We start from the raw sequence: 27,848 nt of genomic DNA, 5'->3' as shown, positions 1-27,848 counted from the left end.
TAAATATTTATGTGCAGATGGCTTTTTTATTACCCAAATTAATTTCCTTTGGGTAAATTCCAAGGAGTGGGATGGCTGGGTTGTATGGTAGGGTTATGTTCAGGTTTCTGAGGAATCTCCAGACAGACTTCCATAGTGGCTTAACCAGTTTGCATTCCCACCAACAGTGGGTTAGTGTCCCCTTTTCCCCACATCCTCTCCAGCATCTATTGTTGGTAGATTTCTGAATGTGAGCCATTCTCACCAGGGTGAGGTGAAACCTCATTGTGGTTTTGATTTGCATTTCTCTGATTGCTAGTGATCTTGAACATTTTTTCATGTGTCTGTTGGCCATTTGGATTTCCTCTTTCAAAAAATGTCTATTGAGGTCCTTGGCCCATCTCTTAAGTGGGTTGTTTGTTCTGTTGTTGTGGATTTTCTTGATTTCTTTGTAGATTCTGGTTATCAACCCTTTATCTGTTGCATAGTTTGCAAATATTTTTTCCCATTCTGTCGGTTGCCTCTTCACTATCCTGACTGTTTCTTTTGAAGTACAGAAACTTCTCAATTTGATGGAATCCCAAATGTTAATTTTGGCTTTGACTGCCTGTGCTCCTGGGGTCTTTTCCAAGAAGTCTTTCCTGGTACCTATATCTTGCAGGGTTTCTCCAATGCTCTCTAATAATTTGATGGTTTCAGGTCATAGATTTAAGTTTTTAATCCATGTTGTGTGAATTTTTGTGTAAGGTGATAGGTGTGGGTCTTGCTTCAAGCTTCTGCACGTGGAAATCCAATTTTCCCAGCACCATTTATTGAATAGGCTGCCCTTATTCCAGGGATTAAATTTGGATCTTTGGTCAAATATAAGTTGGCTGTAGATGTTTGGATTGATTTCTGGTGTTTCTATTCTGTTCCATTGGTCTATCCATCTGTTTCTGTACCAGTACCATGCTGTTTTGATAACAACTGCTTTGTAGTATGTCCTGAAATCTGGTATTGTGATGCCTCTGGCTTTGTTTTTGTTGTACAAGATTGCTTTGGCTATTTGAGTTCTTCTGTGTCTCCATATGAATTTCAGCATCATTTTTTCCAGATCTGAGAAGAAGGTCTTCGGGATCTTGATTGGTATTGCATTGAATGTATAAATTGCTTTTGGGAGAATAGACATTTTGATGATATTGATTCTTCCAATCCATGAGCATGGAAGATTCCTCCATTTTTTGGTATCCTCTTCTATTTCTTTCTGTAAGGTTTTGTACTTTCCATCGTAGAGATCTTTAACGTCCTTGGTTAAGTTTATTCCAAGGTATTTGATTGTTTTTGTGTCTTTAATGTGCTGTACACTGTTATTTAATGCTATAACTAGTACTCCAACGGTAGTTTTTTCACTTTGTGTTGCTATATGGGGTAAACTGTTAAAATCTTTACCTAATATATACTAAACTGATCTTCTGTATATATAGAGAATTGAAAATGAATCTTGATGTGAATGGAAGGGGAGAGGAGTGGGAAAGGGGAGGGTTGCGGGCCGGAGGGAAGCTATGGGAGGGGGGAAGCCATTGTAACCCATAAGCTGTACTTCGGAAATTTATATTCATTAAATAAAAGTTTAATAAAAACATCTAATAATAGAGTGCAATTTGACTATAATGTATGGTGATGATCTTTCCTATTTAGGTTTCTAATCACTTCCTGTATTTCAATGTCCATATTTTTCTACAAATTGGGGAACTTTCTTGCTATTATTTCATTGAAACAGCTTTCTAAATCACCCCTTTTTTCCAATTCCTTCATAAATCCCTAGGCTTTTATATTAGCAAAGGATATGAATAGATATTTTTCAAAAGTGAGTATTTATAACCAAGAAACATTTACAACAATTTGTGTGCTTCTGGAGGGCACAACAATAAACCTAATAGAGCTGCCACAGATAGCTAAGCATTGCATTATCTGACTCATTTAGAAGTTGATCTCATCGAAGCTGACTGGAGAACAAGGATTACCAGAAGCAGGGGAGTGTGGAGGTGAGGACAAGGAGAAATAGGAAAGGCTGTTAAATGGATAGGTACTAAGTTATAATTAGATAGAAGGAGAAGTTTTGGTGTTCTATTACACAGTAGAATAACTGTAGATAACAATAACATGCCATAATACTTTTTAAATAAAGCTAAAGAAATTTGAATATTTTCACTATAAATAAAAGTTAAATTTTCAAGGATATTTTATATCTTTACCTTGACTTGAGCATTACATAAAGTATAAATGAATCAAAATATTACATGATGCCTCAGAAATAAGCACAATTTTCATGCATTGATGGAAAATAAAAAATAGGAACAATGGGTAAAAACTTCATAAACAGAAAATACTAATTTAATTGATATTCAGTTGACAATTTGGATTAGCTAGAACATTTGTCCATAAGTGACAAAAAATAAGTCTACCCAATACTTCCTCTGAAATATGTAACTGTGATTCTTTCTCCTGTAAAGACTGGAAGAAAGCAAGGCGTGGTTGCTATGGCTTCCCAGCATATCAAGTTGGTTCCCAGTTTCCTCTTTGGTTTGAGGGGATTTTATTTTGGTTTGGCTTTGTTCTGTTTTGATCTACATCATACTTGATCGTCATTCCAAAAGGCATCTCACCCTCTGAGGTGGTTGTCCAGGTTTCTTCCATCACACCCCACCCTCAGCCAGCCACAAGAAGGGAAGGAAGAACTGAGCACACATTCCTCCATGTTCTCAGGTGCACATTGCGGAAATCATAAATTCTGTCATTCAGATTGTAGTCATGTGACCACAGTCAGCGGAGAACTGTGACCACAGTCAGCTGAGAAATGTAGCTTTTATTCTGCATAGCTAATAATCAAGGAACTACCTTGCACTAGAGGAAGTGAGAAACAGATCTGGGAAACAACCAGTGATCCCTAACACATTATTCCATGGACAAGCCAGCCATTCATTTAGAGGGGTAGATATAGAAATGGTATCCAGTCTCATGACAATGGACAAACAGGAAACAACAGTTCAGACACATGGGTGTCTTCACTTTCAGAACACATTATCTTCATATTAAAAGTTATACCTCTTAAATATTTTCCTGTCTAAAGTCATATCTTGTATTCTCTCTGAATTAGAATTGGCTGAGCCTTGGGATAAAGGAAGTTGTAATTAGTCCAGCCAGTGCCTCTGCATTAGAACAGAACCAAGTTTATGTATCTAGAAAAAACTTGGTGCTCCCAAGGTGGGTTTCTTAGCCTCTTTGGAACAACCTTGAGGTTGAAGCAGCAATGTTCGTTTAGCTCTAAAAACACCACAAGAAATTTCCTGTTGCAAATTGCAAACTCAGGTTACTAAATTATTAAATAAATATAGGTAAACAGTTTGTGTTTAAAAAGAGAAAACTCATTTAACAGATAACAAAAACCGCTTTATAAATAGTTTGTTAGAATGCAAAAAAAAAGAGACACTGCTTCTCAACAATAATTTAAATTATTTCAGCATCAATTACATGAATGTGATATTTCAGGCCTTTCATTCCTGAAGATAAAATGAATTATCCTTCAGTTCCAAGATCATCAGAGAGCTAAACCCAAGACCAGAACCTGTTGTTTTATGTAGAGTTATTTTGATCAGTTTTTGCTGTAGCCTGACATAATCATCTTTAAGAGACTTAAAATATTCAGGCCTATGAACCTCTAAAATTTACTTGAAAAATTTTTCCTGAGACTGTTGTTCACTGCCTCAAATAATTTCTCTGATTCTTTATGACAGAAATTTCCTCTTTTGCCTTCGGCCAGGCACAGACAAGCTTTTTATTGTGTGTGTCTTCTAGATACTGTGACAGGTAACTCAGCCCACATCTAGCCAGTGTATAGATTCAACACGGCACTTTTTTAAAAAAATTCAGTCCAATTTTTACTTTATTGGACTTATATTACTCTGGACCCTATTTTTATATTATTAGTAGAATATTTTAGCATCATGTACTTTATGTAAGAAATTTTTAATTATTTTTAGACATTAAGATTATTTTTAATTTAAGCATAGATTTGGGAGCAGCTTGACAACTGAAGATGCTAAAATTTTGTTTTACTCTATACTGCCCCAAAAGGTAAAATACAGACTCTTCTCCCAATCTGTAGCCTCTGAGAATGATTACAAAAATCCTGACATTTTCAATTAGGAAGTTTTCATGTTGCAAATACTTAAATTCTGTACTTCAAAATATACATATTCGTACAATATTATACATTTTTCTTATCTTCCCTGAGGTTTCCATGATCCAATCCGTTATTCCAATTCTGTCCCTTTATCCTATAGAATAAAACTAAGCATTTTATAATTTTTGTTATGCTGTGTTCTGCTTGAGAATCTTAAATGCAAATCTTGTGTTAATCCCACTCCTCTATCAGTCGCCCAGGGATATCTGTTGGCCAGGTCAGACTTCCTCTTTAAACTACCTTATTTATGTTTGTATGTATTCATTCATTCATTCATTCCCTTTTATCTCCATTCCTCTGCCTCCCCCATACTTGATTTTCTAAGTGGGATCTATATGATGATTCTATAAGTTATCGATTACCTGTCCATCTTTAATCTATTATCAATGATGGGTTCACCCAGGGCACATACACACACACACACATCTATATGTATATATATATATATATATATATATACACACATATATATATACACACATAAAATATGCTCTTTGCTTTCAAGGAGCTAAAAACTTAGATGAGAAAAGTGGCATAAATACTTGTACAAAAGCTATAGGGATTAAAGGGTACATCCAGAAAAGCACAGTGAAGATGTAGCAGGCGTTTAGACAAGGGACAGACTGCTTCCCACTGGAGAATCAGGGAAACTCTTTGGAGGAAGTGACATCTGAAATGAACCCGATAATCCATTAATAACTGAACAGATTGAGGCTGCTAGGACTCCATACCACTGAGAACTAAAACTTGAATTTTAGAACCCCAGAACCTAGTTCAGAACAGTAAATCCTTGTATGCCACCTTTATCTGATTTCAATAACTGATCACTAAGCAGAAATAAACAGCAACAAAAATCTTGTAAAAAGATTTGAAGCTGCCATCACCATGTAGTGTTCAGGATATCCTAAGCCCCTGGGCTGCTGGGTTCTCCATTCAAAGGGGGAAGGGTCCATGGTGTATCCTTGAATGAAGAATTAAGATCAGAAATGGAAACCACTCTTCATTGGGTTGGGGTATGAATTCAGGAGAAGGGGAACTGAAGAGAAAAACTTTTAAAAGAATGAAGTTGAGAGAAGAAACAGGTAAAGAGAGTTGAATACGAAGAATCCACCATTGCTTCTTATGCAAAAATGCAAGACCTGTCAGAAGATCCTGGAGCACTATCATTGCCAGGAGGATGCAGCTGACAAGATTGCGATGCTCTGTGGATTTGCATGGAAACCCAGGATGTTACTGCAAATCCATTCCCTGTTGTGCCCCATCCCTGCCTTATTTACTTACTGCATCCCCCTAGATTTTGTCCAGTTGGTTTTCTACACCACCATTCTTCTTTCTTCCTATCTTGTACTTCACTCCTCTTCAAAGATGAATCCATCCTCTAAACCAAGCATCTTCTTGCATTTACAGGTGGCTCATTTCCTCATCTTTTATTTTTTAAAGAATTTTTAATTTACTTAAACAAAAGGCAGAATGACAGATAGAGGAGGACAGAGAGAAACCCATCTTCTGTCTACTAATTACTCCCAACTGACCACAACACACAGGCTTGGCCCATGCCAAAACCAGGGGCCAGGTACTACACCCAGATTTGCAACATGAGTGACAAAGTATTGTTCTATGACCAACTGCCTTTTCAAGTACATTACCAAGAAAACAGATCAGAAGAAGGAAAGCCAAGACATGAACTTGGACCCTTATAGGGTCCACAATTTTCACTTCTGATCCTTGGATTACCTATTTACTCATTTTGGCTCAGAAACCACAAAAGGGGCTGGCACTGTGGCTTAGCAGGTAAAGCTGCCGCCTGCCGTGCCAGCATCCAATATGGGTGCTGGTTCAAGTCCCAAATACCCCACTTCCAATCCAGCTCTCTATTATAGCCTGGGAAAGCAATAGAAGTTGGCCCAAGTCTTTGGGCCCTTGCACCTGTGTGGGAGACCCAGAAGAAGGTCCTGGCTCCTGGCTTTGGATCGATGCAGCTGCGGCTGAAGTGGCCATCTGGTGAATGAACCAGAGAATAGAAGACTCTCTCTCTCTCTGCCTCTCCTCCTCTCTGTGTGTAACTCTGACTTTCAAATAAATAAATAAACCTTTAAAAAAAAGAAACCACAAACATCAACATTCTCAACTGTACCCCTAACATTTGAGGCTCACCTACTCCCATTTCCATCCCAGGTGCCAGTTCTTTCTCACCCAGTAAAGAATGATGTCATAACCTCCTGAACTGCTTGTTATACTTCACTACACAAGACAGGCCAGCTACCTCCTCAGCTGCCACACCCAGGGTTATTCAGAGATACCATGTCCAATAGTGCTGAGTAGAACATTACCTTGCTGAGTACTTGGCTGTTCCTGGTCATCCTGTATCCACACCATCTACACAAGCTTTGAGCAGAAACCAGAAACGTGACACAACAGAGCAGATTGCTTGGCCCAGGACTGGAGACACTGGGCAGCCAGACCTCAGGCCTTACTGCAGTAGACAGGAAAGATATTCAGACAAGAATTCTAATATACTGTGAGATCCAGATCTTCACAACAATTGAGAAAGACAATCCTTTTCCTCCTCTGTGGGCCATTTCTTTCTTTTTACATTTTTAAAATTAATTTATTTTTAAGGTGAACAAATTTCATGCTTTTCATATATGTAGATTTAGGAGCATAGTGGTACTCCCCACCCACGTTCCCACCCTCCCTCCTCCTTCCTTTCTTCTTTTCTTTTAACTTTTATAATTCTTATCCTAAATTTAAAGCCAGTTGCAGGAAAGACTGGATTTTATAAAGGAAATTTTTAATAGGAGGGTATACAACTTATCTTTTTACCGAAGATGTGCCATGCCTGCATCAAGAAATCCCAAGCCCAAACATGGGCAGGTGTCACTCAGTGCCCTGTGCACTCTTTCCTTGAGCCTTCATCAGACTGAGTACTCTGCAGACATGCTGGGCCCTACCTACACCCTGTGGAGATGGCAGCCAGGAATTGTTCTGGAAGTCCAGGAAACCTGAGCCTTGATAAGCATTCCACAGGAAGCCTACTGAGGATTTCCCAGAGTGCAGCTCACAGCCTGGTGCCTCATTGAACACAAAAGACTCTGGGCGAGAGTAGTGATGAGTTAGAAGAAAGCATGCAAAGAAATATAAAGCCCAATAAAATAGAACGAGCAGAGGCAAAAGATAATAGAAGTAGAAGGAGGTGTTTGGGAGGTTTGAGGGCTTGAGACAAAGCTTGTTTTCATAAGAGATTCAGAAAAAGGGGGATTAGGGGGAGTAGGGGGAGGAGGAAGATATGAATGACATGAGCAAGGTGGGGGAACTCTTCAAAGAAGATGAGGTGAGTAGTGTGGGAAGGAAGGACTTAAAGTGAGAGAGTTAACATTACATCAATCAAGTATAAATGGAATGCAATAGGTTACAATGAATGTACAGAGACAGCTGAAGGGGTTGAATAGAGGAGGAAATCACACTTTAAGCATTCAATCAACAGTGAAGAAGGTAGGATATCTGCTTGGAGGTCAGAGAAAAGGGTGGACAAAGGACACCGCTAATGGGAGATAATGAAGAACAACTCCCCAGTCAATGAGAGAAGAGGTAGCAAGTAGCAGAAGACTTGACATTTCTAACGAACCCACATCTGGAAAAAAGACCCTCCCCAGAACATGTGATTTCAATTTTAGTCTGGGGAGAGTGGAGTAACATTGACAAGAAATTGTAGATGGCTTCCTAGAACAATAACAAAATCATTGAGACTCCCCACTGAGGGAATTGAACTCACATTTAAGCTGTAATTGTTTGGCATATTTCTGAATGTCCCAAGTAAATTTATTGAGTGTGAATGGGAAAATGTTTACAGGTCCATCAGTTCCTTGTGGCTGAAGCTGCACCAGACCAAGGCCACAGGAAAACAATCATGCCAGAGTCACTGTCCCGGCAATGAATCTCCAAATCACCCAACAAACCTGAGACCAAATTCTGTACCCAGGAATGGTTATAAAAGATGAAATCTAAATTACATGGAAGAAGAAAGGCTTCTCAAATGCTTTTCTGAAAAAGAAAAAAATTCAGAATTGGAGGAAAAGGCAATGGGGAAGAGCATAATTTATAAAAAATGGTGCCTTGTAGGAGAACTTAGAATCTGGAAAAAAGAGAACAACACTATCTTAGGACACATTTGCCTGCCAGGAGATCCCTGGCTTTGATTATGATTTTTTTTATTAAACTTTTATTTAATGAATATAAATTTCCAAAGCACAGCCCATGGGTTACAATGGCTTCCCCTTCCCAAAACTTCCCTCCCACCCACAACCCTCCCCACCCCACTCCCTCTCCCCTTCCATTCACATCAAGATTCATTTTCAATTCTCTTTATATACAGAAGATCAGTTTAGTACATATTAGGTAACAATTTCAACAGTTTGCCCCCATATAGCAACACAAGGTGAAAAAAAATACTGTTGGAGTACTAGTTATAGCATTAAATAAGAGTGTACAGCACATTAAAGACAGAGATCCTACATAATATTTTTTAAATTAATTTTCTATGCCATTTCCAATTTAACACCAGGTTTTTTTTTTCATTTCCAATTATCTTTATATACAGAAGATCGATTCAGCACATAATTAGTAAAGATCTCATCAGATTGCACCCACGCAGAAACACAAAGTGCAAAAGTATTGTTTCAGTACCAGTCATAGCATCACTTCACATTAGACAACACATTAAGGACAGATCCCACATCGGATGTAAGTACACAGTGACTCCTGTTGCTGACTTAACAATTGACACTCCTGTTCATGATTATGATTTTCAAAAGAGCACAGAGACCTAAAGTCAGGAATACTCAGAATAAAACCAACCTGGATCTCTTGTTACCCAGGTATAGGCTGAAAAAATCATTACTGCCTACACACACACACACACACACTGACCCTGTTGTACACAACTGGCAAGTTACTATGGTTCTTCCCACTTCCATTGTCCCCACCTGGGAAGAGAGCAACTAGTAATGGAAGTAGCAGAAAACATTTTTTTTGCAGTTGTTCTTTCTGTCTCTCGGATACCTCCATTTCTGATTTCTCTTCTAACCACATCACATCACAATGTCTGTAACTGGGACTTCCTTCTCAAAAGAAGACAAACTCCCCCAATCAGTGAGAATGAATATCTGCTCCTTCTCCAACCCCTCAGCCTGCCACTCATCCTCTCCATTTCCCATCCCATCTGGTTCTGACACTTTTCTTTAGTTTCCAGCTTCTCTCCTTATCACCTTCCATGCTGATCAATGTCCCCTATTTCTCTTGCTGTGGAACAAATTTTATGTGAAATGTGACCTGACCCCAGCTCACTTCAGCACATTCTGGGACTCACCACGCATTTCTTCATTTGCTTTCTCAGAATCTCTATAATTGTGACAGAAAACTACTGCCAAGTCTTCCCTATTCTTATAGAAATGTCAGTAGTGATAGCAGAAACCACAGAAACAATGAAACAAAAAGGAGAATCTCCTTCTGTTTGATTTAATTTGACACATATTCACTCACCAAAGAGTCACATAAGCAGTTGCCATAGCAACATATCTTGATACACTGATGCACACACAGTGTTTGACAAGGTGATCACTATTTGTGGGAAAATAGGCGAAAAAAAAAAAACATGCCAGCAACTATAAATATTAGTGTGCTTATTACTATAATGTGTAGACTCTAGATAGAAACCATCCAACTGGAAACAATAGTTTGATTTTTTTAATTTTTAAAGATTTTTTGAAAGACAAAATGACAGAAAATGAGGAGGAAAGAGAGAGAGAACATCCATTTGTCCATTCCTCAAATGCCTATAATAGCAAGGGGCTGTATCAGGCCAACCCAAGAACAAAGAACTATATGAAGTCTCTCGTGTGGGTGTCAGTGATTCACATGCTTGAACCATCTTGTGTTGCCTTCCCAGGAACATTAGCAGGAGGCCGGATCAAAAGCAGGATAACCAAGACTAGAATTAGCACTTCAATATGGGATGTGGGCATTCCAATAAGCAGCTCATCCTGCTAGAACACAAGACTTGCTCCCAAAACAATATTTCCTATTGTGACAATGCTTAACTGATTTTTGCTCATTCAGAATCTTCTCTTCAGAATTACTTCCATACTGCTCTTTTTCTGTGTCACCTCCAAACAGTTTCTGGCAAGAGGTAGGGACTTAAAAAAACAGAAAATAAATCAGTGAATGCCCAGTTATAATTTCTTAATTATGTACAAGATCTTAAATGAAAAATTCTAAAGGGTATTAGAAAAATCTCTTATAATCATACATAAGTAAATGAAAATCTTACACAGTAATATTTTGGATAAAAGCATGTGTCACTAAACACAAAATTTACACAGAGAACCCAGATTTGGGCTGCAGGATTCCTGACTAGATTTATTGCAGGTTCTTCCCTCCATGCATAAAAGAATTCAAAGGTAGAGGCATAAAAGTGTACTAGAGAGTATTTGGAGCAAAACAAATGCACAAACAGTATTTACTTGGAGCAAAACAAATGTGCAAACTCAAGAAAAAAAGTAATGCATGAACAAACTGTCAATAAAGCAAAAAGTCTCCAAAAAAATCTCTCTCCAAGGAAAAACATCCAGCAGTGAAAAAGTCTTCCACAAGGGAAAAAGCCCCAAACAAAGGAAAAGTCATATCAGTAAGGTTAGACCTTCCTTCGTATCCTCCAGAGGCATAGGAGATGATTCAGGTGGAGCCAGTTGGATACTCAAAAGAAGGCATAGTTTGGGAAAGTGCTCTAGCACTGCTCATTACCATACCTGTTTAGAAAATATCAGCAGTGTCATAAGAGCAGGTGCATGACAGGAGTGGATGTGTTTCCATGGTAATTTTATTAGAATTGCATTAGAATGGTCTATAGTCATGGTGGGGGAAACAAATCCTGCACCCCTGTTGGATGTTTCCAGCTAGCATTTGTTGCAATTTTGCAGCATTGTTGACTTGCCATTTCCACTACCCAGAAAGAGTGGAGGGATTTTTGCTGCATGGACGTGGGCCTGCACAGTGCATAGAACTAGAGTCTTGGGTTGTGCCCTGAAAGGGAAGGGAGCTTAGATGGTGCATAGAATGGGACTTGACATGTAAGCCACACCAGATGATCAGATATGCTGTCAAGAGTTGTCATGTGCTGGGTAGGTTGTGAATGTCAAAATGCGAACTGCATCATCTGTCAATCACAGACACCCACAGAGATGAACTGTAAACAGGAATTTGGTTGGAGCTGTCAATCATTGCCCATGCTGTCAAATGGAGCAACAAGGAGCTGTCCAGAAGCATTTTGGCTGAATCAGACCTCAGTTCACCTACAGCTGTCAATCATTGACCCATGCTGTTGTGCAGCGAAGCAAGGAGCTGTAAAAACTCAGTGTCTCCTCTAGTTACTTCGGTTCAACAATCCTACTGTAATTTTGCTCTGATTTATAAAAAAACAAAAAGAACTTGTGAGAAATTAATTAATTCTGAAACCATTTATCCAGGATTCTGTTCTGTCCTACTCAGATTGTCCATGACCGTCTTGTCATTAGCTAGTTTCTGCTTAACAGGCTTAGTGTCCTCTTTCATGGTATTTGCAACTGCTTATAGGTGCTTAAATAACCCTTTTTATTTTGTTAGTATCCTTTTTTTATAAAAAAAGGTTTATTTATTTGGGAGGCAGCAAGACAGGAGCAAGAGCAGAGACAGAGACACACAGAGAGAGGAGGAGTTTCCCATTTGCTGGATCACCCCTAAAATGGCCTCAGTGTTTAGGGCTGGGCCAGGTTTATGTCAGGATCCAGGAATATCATTGAAGTCTCCTACATGGGTGGCAGAGGCACAGGCACTTGGGTCATGACCCAGTGCTTTTCTGGGTGTATTAACAGTGAGCTGAATTAGAAGTGGAGCAGCTGACACTCAAATCAGCACTCCAATATTGGATGCTGGCATCACAAAAGGTGGCATTACCCAGCATGTGCCACAGTGCCAGCACCTGAAAATACAGCACCAAAATACATGAACATATACAGAAAGAATAAATAAACAAATTCAAATATTTTGTTTCAGAATTCTCAAATTTTTTCTTAGTTATCAACAGAATAGGAAATCAGAAATGATATAGATAATTTTTGAAAAGAGGTGATTAATGCATGACATATAAAAGCCTTTACCAGGGTCCGGTGCTGTGGCGTAGCTGGTAAAGCTGCTGCCTGCAGTGCCAGCATCCAACATAGGCACTGGTTCGAGTCCCAGCAGCTCCACTCTCCATCCAGCTCTCTGCTATGGCCTGAGAAAGCAGTAGAAGATGGCCCAGGTCCTTGGACCCCTGCACCCATATGAGAGACCCAGAAGAAGCTCCTGGCTCTTGGCTCCTGGCTTTGAATCCTTGCAGCTCCAGCTGTAGCAGCTATCTGGGGAGTGAACCAGCAGATGGAAGACCGACCTCTCTCTCTCTCTTTCTCTCTCTCTCTCTCTCTCTCTCTCTCTCTCACCTCTACCTCTCTGAAACTCTGACTTTCAAATAAAGACATAAATCTTTTTTTAAAAAGCCATCTCCTTAAATTGCAGAGAGGACAAATAGGCCTATCAACCACATATGAACAATCATTAACGATATCATCATCTGTTCCATTAAAAACTCATTCATAGAGTAAGTTCAGCAAGATGGTTGAATAGGCAATACCTGGGCTTAACTCCTCCTCATAGAAAATCGACTAGCAAGCATTCACTGAAAAATTCACTTTGATGAAAACCTTAAAATATGGTAACATGTTTGAGTCACCTGCATACTCAAGCTGACTACAAATCACATTGAAAGGGTGAAAGCAATGGTCTGACCTTGATCACAGCACATTACCTCTCCCTCAAGTCAGCACAGAACCACACAGAGCTAATTCTTCAAGGCCCAAGATTTCTTCATCGGGGCAATGAATGAGGGAATCACGTGTCCACTCTCCCTAGTGTGACACTGTGACCTGAAGGTTAAAATTTTCCCACAGGACATAGCAAGCCCAAGTGCTTATAGGTTGTCTTGTTTTTTGCTTCAGAGCAGGGAGTTTGCCTTTGAGAGAAACAAGTTATAGATATGGGTCTGCTGATCTAGCTGTAACCAGCACATTTCTGGCTCCTGTACTTCTGCTTGCTTGCTTGCTTGCTTGATAATGGCCAACACCACCAAAATGTGGTTTCTACCTTTAACAACACCACACAACTGCAACTCAGGGCTGTCTTCTCCAGACTTGTTCCGTGAGTAGGACAGCCACCGGCTCACTAATAAACACTCCTGATGTGACCTAATAACTCTGGTGATCTCTTGCTCCATGTACTCCACAACACCTAGCATTCCAAGACACTTCCCAGAAACCTGCTCCATTCTCACTCTCACAGGTAACAGGGAATGTAATGCAGAACTGCACAGGCACACCCGCCTTGGGTCAAATAGAAAGAAATGAGCTCATATAAACAAGCTTATAAATGTTGGTAAAAGTCCAGTGTATGTGCCAGCAAAGGGACTCAACCAGAGTTTCCAACTCATGGCATAACTTTCTGTCCAGGTCAAGCTAGGCATTCTAGAAAATGGTGTGTTTCCTGGCTGGAACCCTTAGACAGCCCATCTGGATGACCAGCCTCACTCCATACCTGAGGATGCCATAGGGGAAAGGAGAAGATACAGTAGCAAATTTCCACAAGTAGATCCAGTTCTGCCATGCTTTGGAGTTCAATCAGAGCTCCCTGTGGTCTCAAAGATCATTCCCAGACTCCAACCAGGGAGGGAAGAAAACCTCAACTGGAGAATCCTGAGGAATAAAGACCTTGTTCAATCCATCCTGATCCAATTAAACTCAGCGTGGCAAAAGCAAGGAGGAGTCAGTTTGGATAGAAAAGAGGGGGAATAAAATGAACTGAATGATGACTGGGTTCTGAGATAAAAGCACTAGGAGCTGATCAGATACCAGCGGATCTCACAAATGCTGGAGAAAGAAGAAGATGATGAAATTCAATGGCAGGTGTCTTGGAATCAGAAGTGAAGCTGGCCACAATTTTCTGCAACTCAGCTGTTCTTTGAGCAAAGTGGATCCTGACCAGGGATCAACTAGCAGCTGGTACTGACTGGGTCATGGGCGCACCATGGATCTATAGCATCCAGCCAGCTCCACCCCTGAGTTTGCCCTCAGCTACTGGGATGAAAGACAAGATCTGAAAGAGATGAGAAGAGAGCAGAGGGCCTCTTGGGAGATGGTTGAAGTGTGCTAACAGAGAACAGATACAGAGGAGAATTAAAGGCAATGTCAACAGGTAAAACAAATGAGGAAGGCAGCAGAGACATAAAAACAGAATAATTGAGAGGTGATGCCCACACAGGCCACTGTTAATTGTGTTCTCCATGGACACAAGAAACCCCCCAGGAGAAAACTGCAAAGAGTTGGGTCTATCTTGACCAGAACTCATTCAGGCAATGTTTCCCAACTATCCCAGAAGTCTAATGTTTGATCTTCACAAAAACTCCCCTGGGGATCCCTCTGCTAGACCACATTCTTGTTAACAGCTCCTGTTGGCCACTCATTCAAACACCACAATAGCTCTGGAATTTCCCCTTCCCTCCTAAATCATTCCTCAGAACCCAGAGGTGAGCTCATCCCACACACAGTCTCACTCTGTCACCTGCTTTTCAGCCTCTCCAATAGAAACCTCAACTTCTCTGCTGAAGAACCATTGCCACTCATGACCACAAGCCTCCCACTGAGCTTCTTCCCATTCCTCGTTCAATATTTCAAGTTTTCCTTTCACACTCTGGCTCCCAGAAGCTCCCCCTGAATCTGGCATATGGACTTCTGCACTTTCACAGAAGATCTATTTTGAAAACCTCCAGAATGAGATTTAGGTGAATTTCTACATGGTACACATGCTGCATGCATTAAATTTGAGGGATCTCATCAGTACGCTGGCCTCCCTTTCCTTACCTGTAAAATGATAGAAAGAACTGACTATTCTGTAATAGCACTTATGGCTCTTTCATTCCCCACTTCTTACTGTATTCTAATTCCTTCCCATCCCTGTGTGCTCTACTCCAGCCTTCTTTTTCACACTTCCATGACTTTGCTGCATTCTGTAAGCATTCATCTCAGTGCCTAGCGCCCCTCTCTGTTTTCTCATTCCCTCTATCTTTTCAATTAATCTCATCTCTTATTTGACACTCTTTAAAACTTAAAGCACAACTAGGGTTGGGAGACAAAACATGAAATTTGAATTCTTATATACCAATGTATAAAACAAAGCCATGGGTTCTATATCTGAAATGAATTCAGACTACATTTCTTAGAAAGACCTATTAGTAAAAACCATCCATAAATGCAAGATGAATTTAACTCCTTTTAATGCAGATCTTCTTATAAAATTAGAGAATGCCCTTAAAAGACAAAATAAACAATTTCTTCTCGGCCTTTTGGCTAAGATCAAATGTAAAACGACAAGACAAAGAATAAATAGAAACCTAGAGAGGCAAACATTGTCTGAAATTTGACCATACGAGTTTTGTCTGGTATAGGTTTCTTAGGGGATTGGCTACTGTAGTTATTGTATCAGTGCACAGGATTTTAGAATCTAGTAAGAAGATTAGAGCTACAACTGGAGCTCCTCTTACACCTTTAGCTCAATGATACAATAGACAGCAAAAATCCATTCAACTCCATTGGGAAGGAAGCATGTCTCTTTGTCTTTTTACTAAATGTTGCTTTGCTTTGATTTTTCCCATAAAATTACAAATCTTGGATCTGAGTTAGGCATTCAGAAATATCTACCTCCATGATCCTGAAGATACCACCTAACAAATTAGGACAAATATGATCCCAAGTTTGTAATACTTTGTGTGACAACTGTGGAATTTAAAGCAAAGTTGATCTCAAGAAAATCACTCTCAGTATTGGCTGCAAAGAACATCCATACATAAAACCATTTCTAATATGCAGCCCCATTTCAAAATTAGAGAACACAGGAGAAATAGTTCATCACTCAGAAAAGTTGGAAAATTCCTAAAAATCACAATAAAGGAATTTATGTTGTAAAATCTTAAAGATACAAAAGAGACAATACAGGAAAAGAAATATATTATCACAAATTAGGTACCTTTTAAAGAAAACTAAAACTCTAGAAATAAATTATCACTGTGATTGAAAACTCAATGGGCATGCACTCCATCTTCATGCTGAGCAACATGGCAGCTATGCAGCACACCCAAGGAAGAGGAGTTTGTTGGTGGTCACTGTGATCTTCTGAAGAAGAGAATTTCACCAACCCCTACTGGCAGATGCACCAGTGCTGAAGCAGGCCAGGAGGAGTGTGCCAGCACCTGTGCCAGTGGGGCCAGGGTGCTCTGAGCCAGGTTCCCCACAGAACTTGCCAGACTGCCAGTCTCCTGTTTCTTTGTGCAGCACTCCTGGGGGAGGAAGAATCACTGCTATCATGATGGCACAATGGGGCTCAATTTTTATTATAAATTCTTACTCCAATAGAAAAAGCAATTCAATGCAGAGGGATAAATAGGTAGGTATCTATTCTTCTTGGTGTCACTCTGCATTTCAAAGAAATAAATAATCTTTTTAAAGAAAAAAATTTAATATCTTAATATCTAATGAGAGAGAGAGAGTTGCCATATTACCCTTCCCTCTGCTCCAAAGAGGGAAGTGTGGAGAGAAGCCACCTACATGTGAATGTGAACTGAATCAAACTGCCAAACCCAATACAAAAAATTTCAATCAGAGTGAGCCCCTTGGCTCCTGGTACTCTCCCATCTTTCGCACCACAATTCACATTAAGTGTCCATCCACTGATCAATAAAGAAAAATGTGGTACATACACAAAATGGAATATTAGTCATAAAACATGAGATCTGATCATCTGCAGTAACATGGATGGAACTGGAGGTCATTATGTAAGTGACATAAGCCATGCACAGAAAGACAAATACCATATGGTTGCACTCATGTGTGAGGTCAAAAAAAAAAAAAAAAAATTAGGCTGGCGCCACGGCTCACTAGGCTAATCCTCTGCCTGCAGCATTGTTACTCCAGGTTCCAGTCCCGGTTGGGGCGCTGATTCTGTTCCGGTTGCTCCTCTTCCAGTCCAGCTCTCTGCTGTGGCCCAGGAAGGCAGTGGAGGATGGCCCAAGTGCTTGGGCCCTGCACCTACATGGGAGACCAGGAGGAAGCACCTGGCTCCTGGCTTCGGATCTGTACATCGCGCCGGCTGTAGCGGCCATTTGGGGGGTGAACCAACGGAAGGAAAACCTTTCTCACTGTCTCTCTCTCACTGTCTAACTCTGCCTGTCAAAAAAAAATTAAGCAATCTCAAGGAAGCTAAAAAAATGTTGGTTATCAGATGCTGGGTAAGGAAGGGGAAAGGCTAAATAACAAGTGCTAAGTTAAAATTGAGACGGGAGTCAGGAGCTCCAGAGTTCTATTGCACAATATTGTAACTATAGATAAATTTAATGTACTGTGTACTTCACTATTAAAATATCAGCAGAGAGGAATTGAGTGTTTTCACCATAGATAAATATTGAATGTTTGAAGATCTATATATATTTAACCCTGTTTGACATTTCACAGTTTATACATGTAGAAAATCACAGTGTTCCATAAATATATATAATTTTATGTGTCTGTTAAAAATGTGTTAAATTTTAAAAATTTGAAAAAATAATTGATCTACTTTCTAAAAATGGGCTGAAAACCTGAATAGATACTACTTAAAAATGTTTTACATTGGGGCTGGTGCTGAGGTATAGCTGGTAAAGCCACCACCTGCTGTGTCGGCATCCCATACAGGCACCAGTTCGATTTCCAGCTGCTCCACTTCCAATCCAGCTCTCTGCTATGGCCTGAGAAAGCAGTAGAAGATGGCCCAAGTACTTGGGCCCCTGCACCCACGTGGGATATCCGGAAGAAGCTCCTGGCTCCTGGCTTCGGATCAGCTCTGCTCTGGTCAGCCATTGTGGTCATTTGGGGAGTGAACTAGCAAATGGAGGCCTCCCTCTCTCTTGCTCTACATCTCTCTAACGCTTTCAAATAAAATAAATCTTAAAAAAAAAAAAGAAAACAAGAATATCAATGTGAACTGGCAGCTATTCTATTAAATGTAAAAAGACAAAAAACATGACAAATAATGTATGTCTTCTTTACATGCAGAAACTGAAAACACTGAATCTGAACATAGAGTAGTGGTTACCAGAAGCTGGGAGGGGTAGAAGGGAATTGATGCAGTTGGATGATGGACACTAAATCAGAGCTGGATAGAAGGAATAAGTTCCTAGTTTCACACAGCCCAGTTAGGTGGCCATGAAACAACTATTACATATTTTAAGAGAGAGTAGAGAGGAGTTTTGAGGCTCCAGTCATAAAGCATTGTGAAACAGAGGGAAATGTTGACACCATGATCTTATTAGGGCACATTGTATACATGTGTTGAAATATTACAAGTAACATTACAAGTAAATATTACAAGTAAATATTACAAGTAAATATATACACAAACTACTAATTTTTAAAAGACTTATTTGTTTATTTGAAAGTTAGATTTACGATGAGAGAGGGAGAGACATAGAGAGAGATCTTTCATCCACTGTTTCACTCCCATATGGTTGCAACAGCCAGGGCTGGGCCAGGCCCAAGTCAGGAGGCTGGAGCTTCTTCTGGTTTCCCACATGGGTTTAAGGGGCCCAAGAACTTGGGCCAACTTCTGCTGACTACCAAGGTCATTAGCAGAGACCTGGATCTGAAGTGGATCACCAGGGACACAAACTGGCACTCATTTTGGGATTCCAGTGTAGCAAGAGGTAGTTTAACCCACTATGCCACAACACCAGTATCTGAATTTTTTGAGAGGAATCCTCTCATCTGTAAGTGAATATGAGGGAGGTGCTAGTTGAAATAAGCTAAACATAGGAGGAAAAATGATTTATGACCTTGCTTATATGCAGAAGCATAATTAGAATCAAATAGAAAATTACATAGGTTCACTAGGAGCAATGAGTTGGTGAAAGTAAGTGGAGAGATAGACAAAAGTTTGCAAAATAGTAAATATGTATAATGAACAAGTCTAGAAACCTAATGTACAATATGAAGGCTCTGGCTAATAGTATGATATTGTTTGACTATTTGGTATTTTGCTAAAACTGTTTTTAGAGAACTTTGGCAAAACACAATATGAGTAAACTATGTGAGATGATGGCTAACTATGTGAGATGTTAATTGTATTGACAATAACAATTTTAATCACTGTCTTCATACAGAACATTATACCATACATCTTAAATATACATATGTATACAGTTTAAATTTTTTTAATTTAATAATTTTTTTCATTGAGTATAAAAACTTTATTTTCTCTCTGAAATGTGAAATCTCAGTCAGAGTTTATAATTAACAATTACAAAGCCAACTTGAAACAGCAAGGTAAGTAATAACTCCTTTTTAAGGTTTGATTATTGATCTATTTTAACAATTACCATGAAAATGTGGTATTCGTCTGTCACCCTTATTTTATTTAGCATAATAATCTTCAATTCAATCCATTTTTTGTAAATGTCAGAATTTTAATCTATGACTAATACTCAATCATGCATATATACCATAATTTTTCCAGTCTTCAGTAGATGGACATCTAAAGTTGATTCCATTATGTTTAATATAAACCATAGGAGTGCTGGTATCTCCTTCATATGTTGTCCCCATTTATTTTAATATCTTCCCAGAGGTGAGATGTCTAGGTCATATGTCAGATCCATTTTTAGTTTTTTGAGGAATCTCCCTGCTGTTTTCCATAAAGGCTTTCGTTCCCACCAGCATTGAATTAGGGTCCCCCCCTCTCCAGAATTTGCTATTTTTTGACTTTTTGCATAATAGACATTCCAACTGGACTGAAATGATACACATCATGGTTTTTATTTATATTTCCCTTGTGGCATTTGACAGTGAGCATTTTTGCCTATGTCTGTATCTACTTGTATTTCTTCTTTTGAAAAATATCTATTCATATCATTTAACAATTTCTTAACGGGAATGTTTTGTTGTTATTGAATTTCTTGAACTCCTTATATATTCTGGATATTAATCCTTTACCAGATAAGTGATTTGCAAATATTTTCTCACATTCTGACTGTTGTCACCTCACTTCATTAATTATTTCCTTTGCTGTATAGAAGTTTATTGAGCTGATATAAACACATTTGTCCATTTTTTATTTTATTATCTGAACTTTTGAGATTTTACCCAAAATGTCTTTGTCTAAGCCAATGTCTTAGTAATTTGATAGTTTCAGGTCTTAAATTTATGTATGTATTCCAATTGTAGTCATATAGTTTAGATTATTTATTTATTTATTTCCTTCCTTACTCAATGAAAAACAGAGAGAGAGAGAAATCTCCCGTCTGCTGGATCACTCCCCAAATCATGGCAATGTCCAGGGCTGGCCCAGGCTGAAGCCAAGAGACCCGAATTTCATCCTGGTCCCCACATTAGTGGTTGGGACAAAAGCTCTTGGATCATCTTCTGCTGCAAGGAGATGGGTAGGAAGCAGAGCAGTCAGAACCTGAACTGCCATTCCAGTATGAGGTTCTGGCATCACAGGCAGCAGCTGCACCCCCTAAGCCACAATGCTTCCAACAAGTTGTTTTTTTTTTAAGAGTATGCCATATGGGGTCTTGTTCAAATTTCTGCATGTGGAAAAGCAAATTCCCCACCACCAGCTGTTGAAGAGATGTCTATTTTCTGAGAATTGCTTTTATCACATTGTCAAAGATAACTGGTAGCAGGATAGATTTATTTCTGGGGTTTCCACTCTTTTCCATTGTTCTACATGTCTATTTTTGTGTCATGCTATTTTTGGATTTAATAGTCCTGTAGAATGTCTTAAAATCTGAAAATGATTTGCCTTTGGCTTTTTTTTCTTGTTCAAAACTGCTTTGTTTACTTGGGGTCTTTTGTGATTCTATATGGATTTTAGGATTTTTCTTCTAGTTCTGTAAAGAATGTCATTGGAATTTTGGTGGAGATTGCATTAACCCTGTAATTATTTGGGGTACTATGAACATCTTGATTATATTACTTCATCCAACCTACTAATATGGAAGATTGTTCCAAGTAGTGTGTCTCTCTATGTTCTATTTCTTTCATTAGTGTTTTCTCATTTTAACTGTACAGGTCTTTTTATATTTTTGGCTAAATTTATTCCAAGGCATTTAATTGTTTTGTAGCTGCTGTGATTAGGATTGTTCCTATAAATTTTTTCTTATACAGGTCATTTTTAGTATATAAAAATAGTATTGATTTTTGTTTGTTGATTTTGTATCCTGTAAAATTGAGGAATTCTTTTATTAGTTATAAGGGTCACTTAGTAAAGTCTTTTGGTTCCAATATAAAGAATCATGTTGGGGCCGGCACCACAGCTCATAGGCTAATCTTCCGCCTGCGGCGCTGGCACACCCGGTTCCAGTCCCAGTCAAGGCACCAGATTCTGTCCTGGTTGCTCCTCTTCCTGTCCAGCTCTCTGCTGTGGCCTAAGAGTGCAGCGGAGGATGGCCCAAGTGCTTGGGCCCTGCACCCGCATGGGAAACCAGGAGAAGCACCTGGCTCCTGGCTTGGGATCAGCGCAGTGCACTGCCGCAGCGGCCATTGGGGGGTGAACCAACGGAAAAAGGAAAACCTTTCTCTCTGTCTCTCTCTCTCACTGTCCACGCTGTCTGTTAAAAAAAAAAAAAAAGAATCATGTCATCTGCAACAGGGATAATTTTACTTCTTCCTTTCAATTAGGATACCCTTTATTTCTTTTTATTGTGTAGTGACTCAGGCTCATCTTTTAAAACTATATTGAGGGGGCCAGCACTGCGGCTCAATAGACTAATCCTCCACCTTGCAGCGCCGGCACACCGGGTTCTAGTCCCGGACGGGGCACCGGATTCTGTCCCGGTTGCCCCTCTTCCAGGCCAGCTCTCTGCTGTGGCCCGGGAGTGCAGAGGAGGATGGCCCAAGTGCTTGGGCCCTGCACTCGCATGGGAGACCAGGAGAAGCACCTGGCTCCTGCCTTCGGATCAGCGCGGTGTGCCAGCCACAGTGCACCGGCCGCGGTGGCCATTGGAGGGTGAACCAACGGCAAAGGAAGACCTTTCTCTCTGTCTCTCTCTCTCTCTCACTGTCCACTCTGCCTGTCAAAAATAAAAAATAAAATAAAAATAAATTTAAAAAAAAAAACTATATTGAGGGGCCGGCGCTGTGGCTCAGTTGATTAATCCTCTGCCCGCGGTGCCAGCATCCCTTATGGGTGCCAGGTTCTAGTCCTGGTTGCTCCTCTTCCAGTCCAGCTCTCTGCTGTGGCCCAGGAGTGCAGTGGAGTATGGCCCAAGTGCTTGCGCCACTGCACCCGCATGGGAGACCAGGAAGAAGTACCTGACTCCTGGCTTCGGATCAGTGTGGTGCTGGCCATGGCAGCCATTTGGAGAGTGAACCAAAGGAGGGAGGACCTTTCTCTCTGTCTCTCTCACTGTCTACCTGTCAAATAAAAAAAATTTTTAAACTGTATTGAATTAAAGTGCAAGAGTGGACATCTTTATGTGGTTGAAGGCCTTAGTGGAAATGCTTTCATCTTTTCCTTATTCACTGTTGACAGTGGACTTGTCATAGTGTTTATTGTGTCAAAAATGGTCCTTCTATACATGTTTTTCTAAGATTTTTATCATGCAAGGATCTTGTATTTTACTAAGTGATTTTTATGTGTCTATTGAGATGATCATAATATTTATATACTTTATCCTATTGGTGTTATGCATCATATTTACTGATTTTCATACATTAAACCATCACTGGATCCCTGGGATAAATCTCACTTGGCCAGCATGGATGACCTTTTGATGTGTTGTGGTAATTGATGTGTGTAGTGGATTCCCCTAAATGTGCACAGTGAGGCCATAGACTCCTGAATATTGGACATGGCTGCGGTCCTGCTTCTGCCTACACGGGCCTTGTGAAGGCACACCTTCCTAAATGGAATGGGGCTGCAGTAAGCAGAAGGTTTGGGTTATTATTAGATACTGCTTTATGGAAAACTCCTTATCATACTCCAAAGGCTTAGAATATGAGCCAGGAGCAACATGACTGCCAGGAGCAACTTGAACTTTTGCTTCCCAACATAAATATGTCACATGATACTTATCTCACTTGCTTGTGCCTGCTTGTTATTCTTTTACAATGATTAGTCCTGCTGTACATTCCTAATTGTTATGTTACTAATTGAACCCTAATGAGCTATCCAGCAGCACTCTTTGGATGAAGATGTCTGTGTTTCAGCTCGTGATTTGAAACTTCACAAATGTGCTAGTAGTTTTTGAAAATTTTTGCATCTACATCACCAGGAATATTAGTCTATAATTTTATTTTTTATTGCATCATTTTCTGGCTTTGGAATTAAGTCAATATTCCTTTTATACAAAGAGTTTTAAGGGATTTTCCTTTCAATTCTTTGCAATAGTTTGAGAAGAATTGCTGTTGTTTCTTCAATAAACATTAAGTACAATACAACAGTGAACTTACACAATCCTGGCCTTTTCTTTACTCATTCAATCTCATCCTCAGTTATTGGAATACTTGGGTTTTCTATGTTTTCATAAATCAATTTTGGTAAATTATATATGTCTCAAAATCTATCCATTTTTTCTTGATTTTCCCAATTTGTTGACATAGAACTTTCATAATAGTTCCATGATTCTTTGTATTTCTGCAGTATCAGTTGTAATGTCTCCTTTTTCATCTCTTATTTTACTTATTTCAGTTTTTTCTTTTTTCTTGGTTAGTCTGATTAATGATTTATCAATTTCATTTTTCCAAAAGTTAGCTCTTCATTTCATTAATATAGGGCCATCCTCCACTCCTTCACGGGCCACAGCAGAAAGCTGGACTGGAAGAGGAGCAACCAGGACAGAATCCAGTGCCCCAGCCGGGACTAGTGCCAGTGCCAGCGTTGCAGGCGGAAGATTAGCCAAGTGAGCCGTGGCGCCGGCCTCATTAATCTTTTCTACTTTTATGTTTCTATTTTATTTATTTTCCAGTTTCTATTATTTATTTATTTCTAATTAATTTCAGGTTTGGTTTCTTCTTGTTTTTCCAAGTATTTGATCCTCTGTTACATTAGTTATTTGATACATTTCATTTCTTAGTGTAGGCATTTATTGTTGTGAACTTTCCTCTTTATACTGCTTTGGTTGAATCCCAAAAGTTGTGATATGTTCTGTTTCCATTATCATTAGTGTCAAGGAATATTTTAATTTCCCTTTGATTTCTTTAATGACACACTATTCAATTGGTATCATGTTGCTCAGTATCTATGTATCTGTATGATTATTTTACTTTCCTTTGTTGTTAATCCCCAGCTTTATTTCATTATGGTCAGAAAAGATGCATGCTGTACTTTTATTTTTTTTAATTTGTTGAGATTTTTTTTATATCCTACTCTACGATTTATGATAGAGAATGTCTCAGGCATGGAGGAAAATAATGTATATTTTGCCGCTATATGATATAACATTTTAGAAATTTTATTTTCATTTTTTAATTTTATTTTATATTTTTATTTATTTATAAATTTATTTTATAAATATCTATTCAGTTCATTTGGTCTATAGTGTAGATTACTTCTGTTTATTTTTTGGCTGATAAAATTGTCCACTGATAAACGTGGAGCATTTAAGTCCCACAGTATTATTATAGTGTAGATTATTTGTAAAACTGGGTGCTGTGGCATTAGGTGCATACACATTGATAACAGGCATATCTTGTTGAATTGATCCCTTGATTATTCCATAGTGACCTTCTTTTAACAGTTCTTGTCTTAAATTCTCTTTTGTGTAATATAAACATAACAACTCTCACTCATTTTAAAATTTTCACTTGCATTGAATATCTTTTTCCATCCTTTTGCTTTCTGTCTATATATCATGGTGAAGTTCTTCTCTGTTCATGTCCATTTGGGCTTCTATGAGCTTCCTATATTCAGATGAACATAATTTTCTCCAAAATGCAGAACTTTTCTGTAACATATTGCAAAGAAGTTTTCTAAATCATTATTTTGTTCTATTCTTTCAAGAATTCCCAAGATTAAAATATTGGGTCATTTGAAGTTATCCTAGAATCTCTCAAACTTTTTTCATCCTTTTTTAAATTTTCTTCTCTTATTCCTCCTCCTACCCCAGCTCTCCCTTCTCCTCTCCATCCTATTTCTCCTCCTGTATCTTTTTTTTTTTTTGGTCTGAGATTTTTTTAAATTATGTTTTATACTGTATACTTTCTCCTTAAATGATGCAATTTGTTGTTTAAGCTTTGAACTGTATTATTTTCTATCTTTATTTTCTTTATCTATTTACATAAAAGGAGCAAGTATCATATATTTCTTTTTTATTTATTTATTTATTTTTTGACAAGTAGAGTTATAGACAGTGAGAGAGAGAGAAAAAGGTCTTCCTTCCGTTGGTTCACTCCCCAAATGGCTGCTACGGCCGGCGCGCTGTGCAGCTCCAAAGCCAGGAGCCAGGTATTTCCTCCTGGTCTCCCATGCGGGTGCAGGGACCCAAGCACCTGGGCCATCCTCCACTGCACTCCTGGGCCACAGCAGAGAGCTGGACTGGAAGAGGAGCAACTGGGACAGAATCTGGTGCCCCAACTGGGTCTAGAACCTGGGGTGCCGGCGCCGCAGGCAGAGGATTAATCAAGTGAGCCACGGCACCAGCCAAAGTATCACATATTTTATATATACAGTATTTTTAATTTTATTTAAATTATACTATCTAATGTATTTCATATATGCATATTTAGGAACATAGTGATACTTCCCATTCTTCTTCCTCATCCCTCTCCCATTCCCACTCTTTTTTTTCAACTTTTATTTAATAAATATAAATTTCCAAAGTACAACTTTTGGATTATTGCAGCTTTTCCCCCCATGACCTCCCTCCTACCAGCAACCATCCCAATTCCCACTCCCTCTCCCATCCCATTCTTCATCAAGATTCATTTTCAATTATCTTTACATACAGAAGATCAACTTAGTATGTACTAAGTAAAGATTTCAACAGATTGCACCCACAAAGACACACAAAGTATAGAGTACTGTTTGACTAGTAGTTTTACCATTAATTTGCATAGTATAAAACATTAAGGACAGAGATCCTACACGGAGAGTAAGTGCACAGTGACTTCTGTTGTTGATTTAACAATTGACACTCTTGTTTATGGTGTCAGTACTCACCGGAGGTTCTAGTCATTAGCTGACAAGGCTATGGAAGCCTCTTGAGTTCACAAACTCTGATCTTATTTAGACAGGGTCATAGTCAAAGTGGAAGTTCTCTCCTCCCTTTAGAGAAAGGTACCTCCTTCTTTGGTGGCCCATTCTTTCCTCTGGGATCTCACAGAGATCTTTAATTTAGGTTTTTTGTTTTGTTTTGTTTTTTGTTTTTTGTTTTTTGTTTTTTGTTTTTTGCCACAGTGTCTTGGCTTTCCATGCCTAAAATATTCTCATGGGCTTTTTTAACCAGATCCGAATGCTTTAAGAGCTGATTCTGAGGCCAGAGTGCTGTTTAGGACATCTGCCATTCTATGAGCCTACTGTGTATCCCGCTACACATGTTGGATCATTTCTCCTTTTTAATTCTATCAGTTATTATTAGCAGGCACTAGTTTTGTTTATGTGTTCCCTTTGACACTTAATTCTATCATCATGATCAATTATGAACTTAAACTGATCACTTTGACTAGTGAGATGGCATTGGTACATGCCACCTTGATGGGTTGAATTGGAATCCCCTGGAACATTCTAGCTCTACCATTAAGGGTAAGTACGAGTGAGTATGTGTGAAACTGTACATCTCCTCCCTCTCTTATTCCCACTCTTATATTTAACAGGGATCACTTTTCAGTTAATTTTAAATACCTAAGAATAATTGTGTGTTAATTAAAAGTTCAACCAATGGTATTAAGTAGGACAAAAAAAAAATACTAAAAGGAATAAAATAGTAAGCTGTTCCTCGACAGTCAGGGCAAGGACCGATCAAGTCATTGTTTCTCATATATCCATTTCACTTCAACCTTCAAAAGGTTTCCTTTTAGTTGCTCTTAGTTGTCACTGATCAGGGAGAACATATGATATCTGTCCCTTTGGGACTGGCTTATTTCACTCAGCATGATGTTTAAAAACAAATTAAAGGGATACAAATTGGGAAAGAAGAAGTCAAGCTATCTCTCTTTACAGATGGTATGATTCTTTATTTAGGGGATCCAAAGAGCTCTACCAAGAGACTATTGGAATTCATAGAAGAGTTTGGCAAAGAGCAGGATACAAAATCAATGCACAAAAATCAACAGCCTTTTTATACACAGGCAATGCCATTGCTGAGAAAGAACTGCTAAGATCAACCCCATTCACAATAGCCACAAAAACAATCAAATACCTTGGAATAAACTTAACCAAGGATGTTAAAGATCTCTACAATGAGAACTTTGCCATTATCAGAAATCTCCTTGGCTGCCTTTAAATACCTGACCCTATGTTAAAACATACGAGATAGGAATTTCACAGAGCCATGTATCCAAGATTT

General features: G+C 39.0%; 1 protein-coding gene across 1 annotated transcript in view; it reads right to left on the bottom strand.

The window, feature by feature from the left end:
• Positions 1-10,234: 10,234 nt before the first annotated feature.
• The window catches only part of LOC133759219 (T-cell surface glycoprotein CD1a-like), a 40,948-nt gene continuing 23,334 nt past the window's right edge, over positions 10,235-27,848 (bottom strand). The window contains exons 6-7 of the mRNA XM_062190166.1: positions 13,353-13,647; positions 10,235-10,375 (exon numbers count right to left, since the gene is read on the bottom strand). Coding sequence (XP_062046150.1) covers positions 10,235-10,375; positions 13,353-13,647 — 436 coding nt within the window. The remainder of the gene's footprint in view (positions 10,376-13,352; positions 13,648-27,848) is intronic.

The sequence above is a fragment of the Lepus europaeus genome, chromosome 5, assembly GCF_033115175.1.
Source record: "Lepus europaeus isolate LE1 chromosome 5, mLepTim1.pri, whole genome shotgun sequence".
Lineage (NCBI taxonomy): Eukaryota > Metazoa > Chordata > Mammalia > Lagomorpha > Leporidae > Lepus > Lepus europaeus.
The sequence above is the reverse complement of the archived record's forward strand: the minus strand, read 5'-3'. Positions and strand labels throughout refer to the sequence as shown.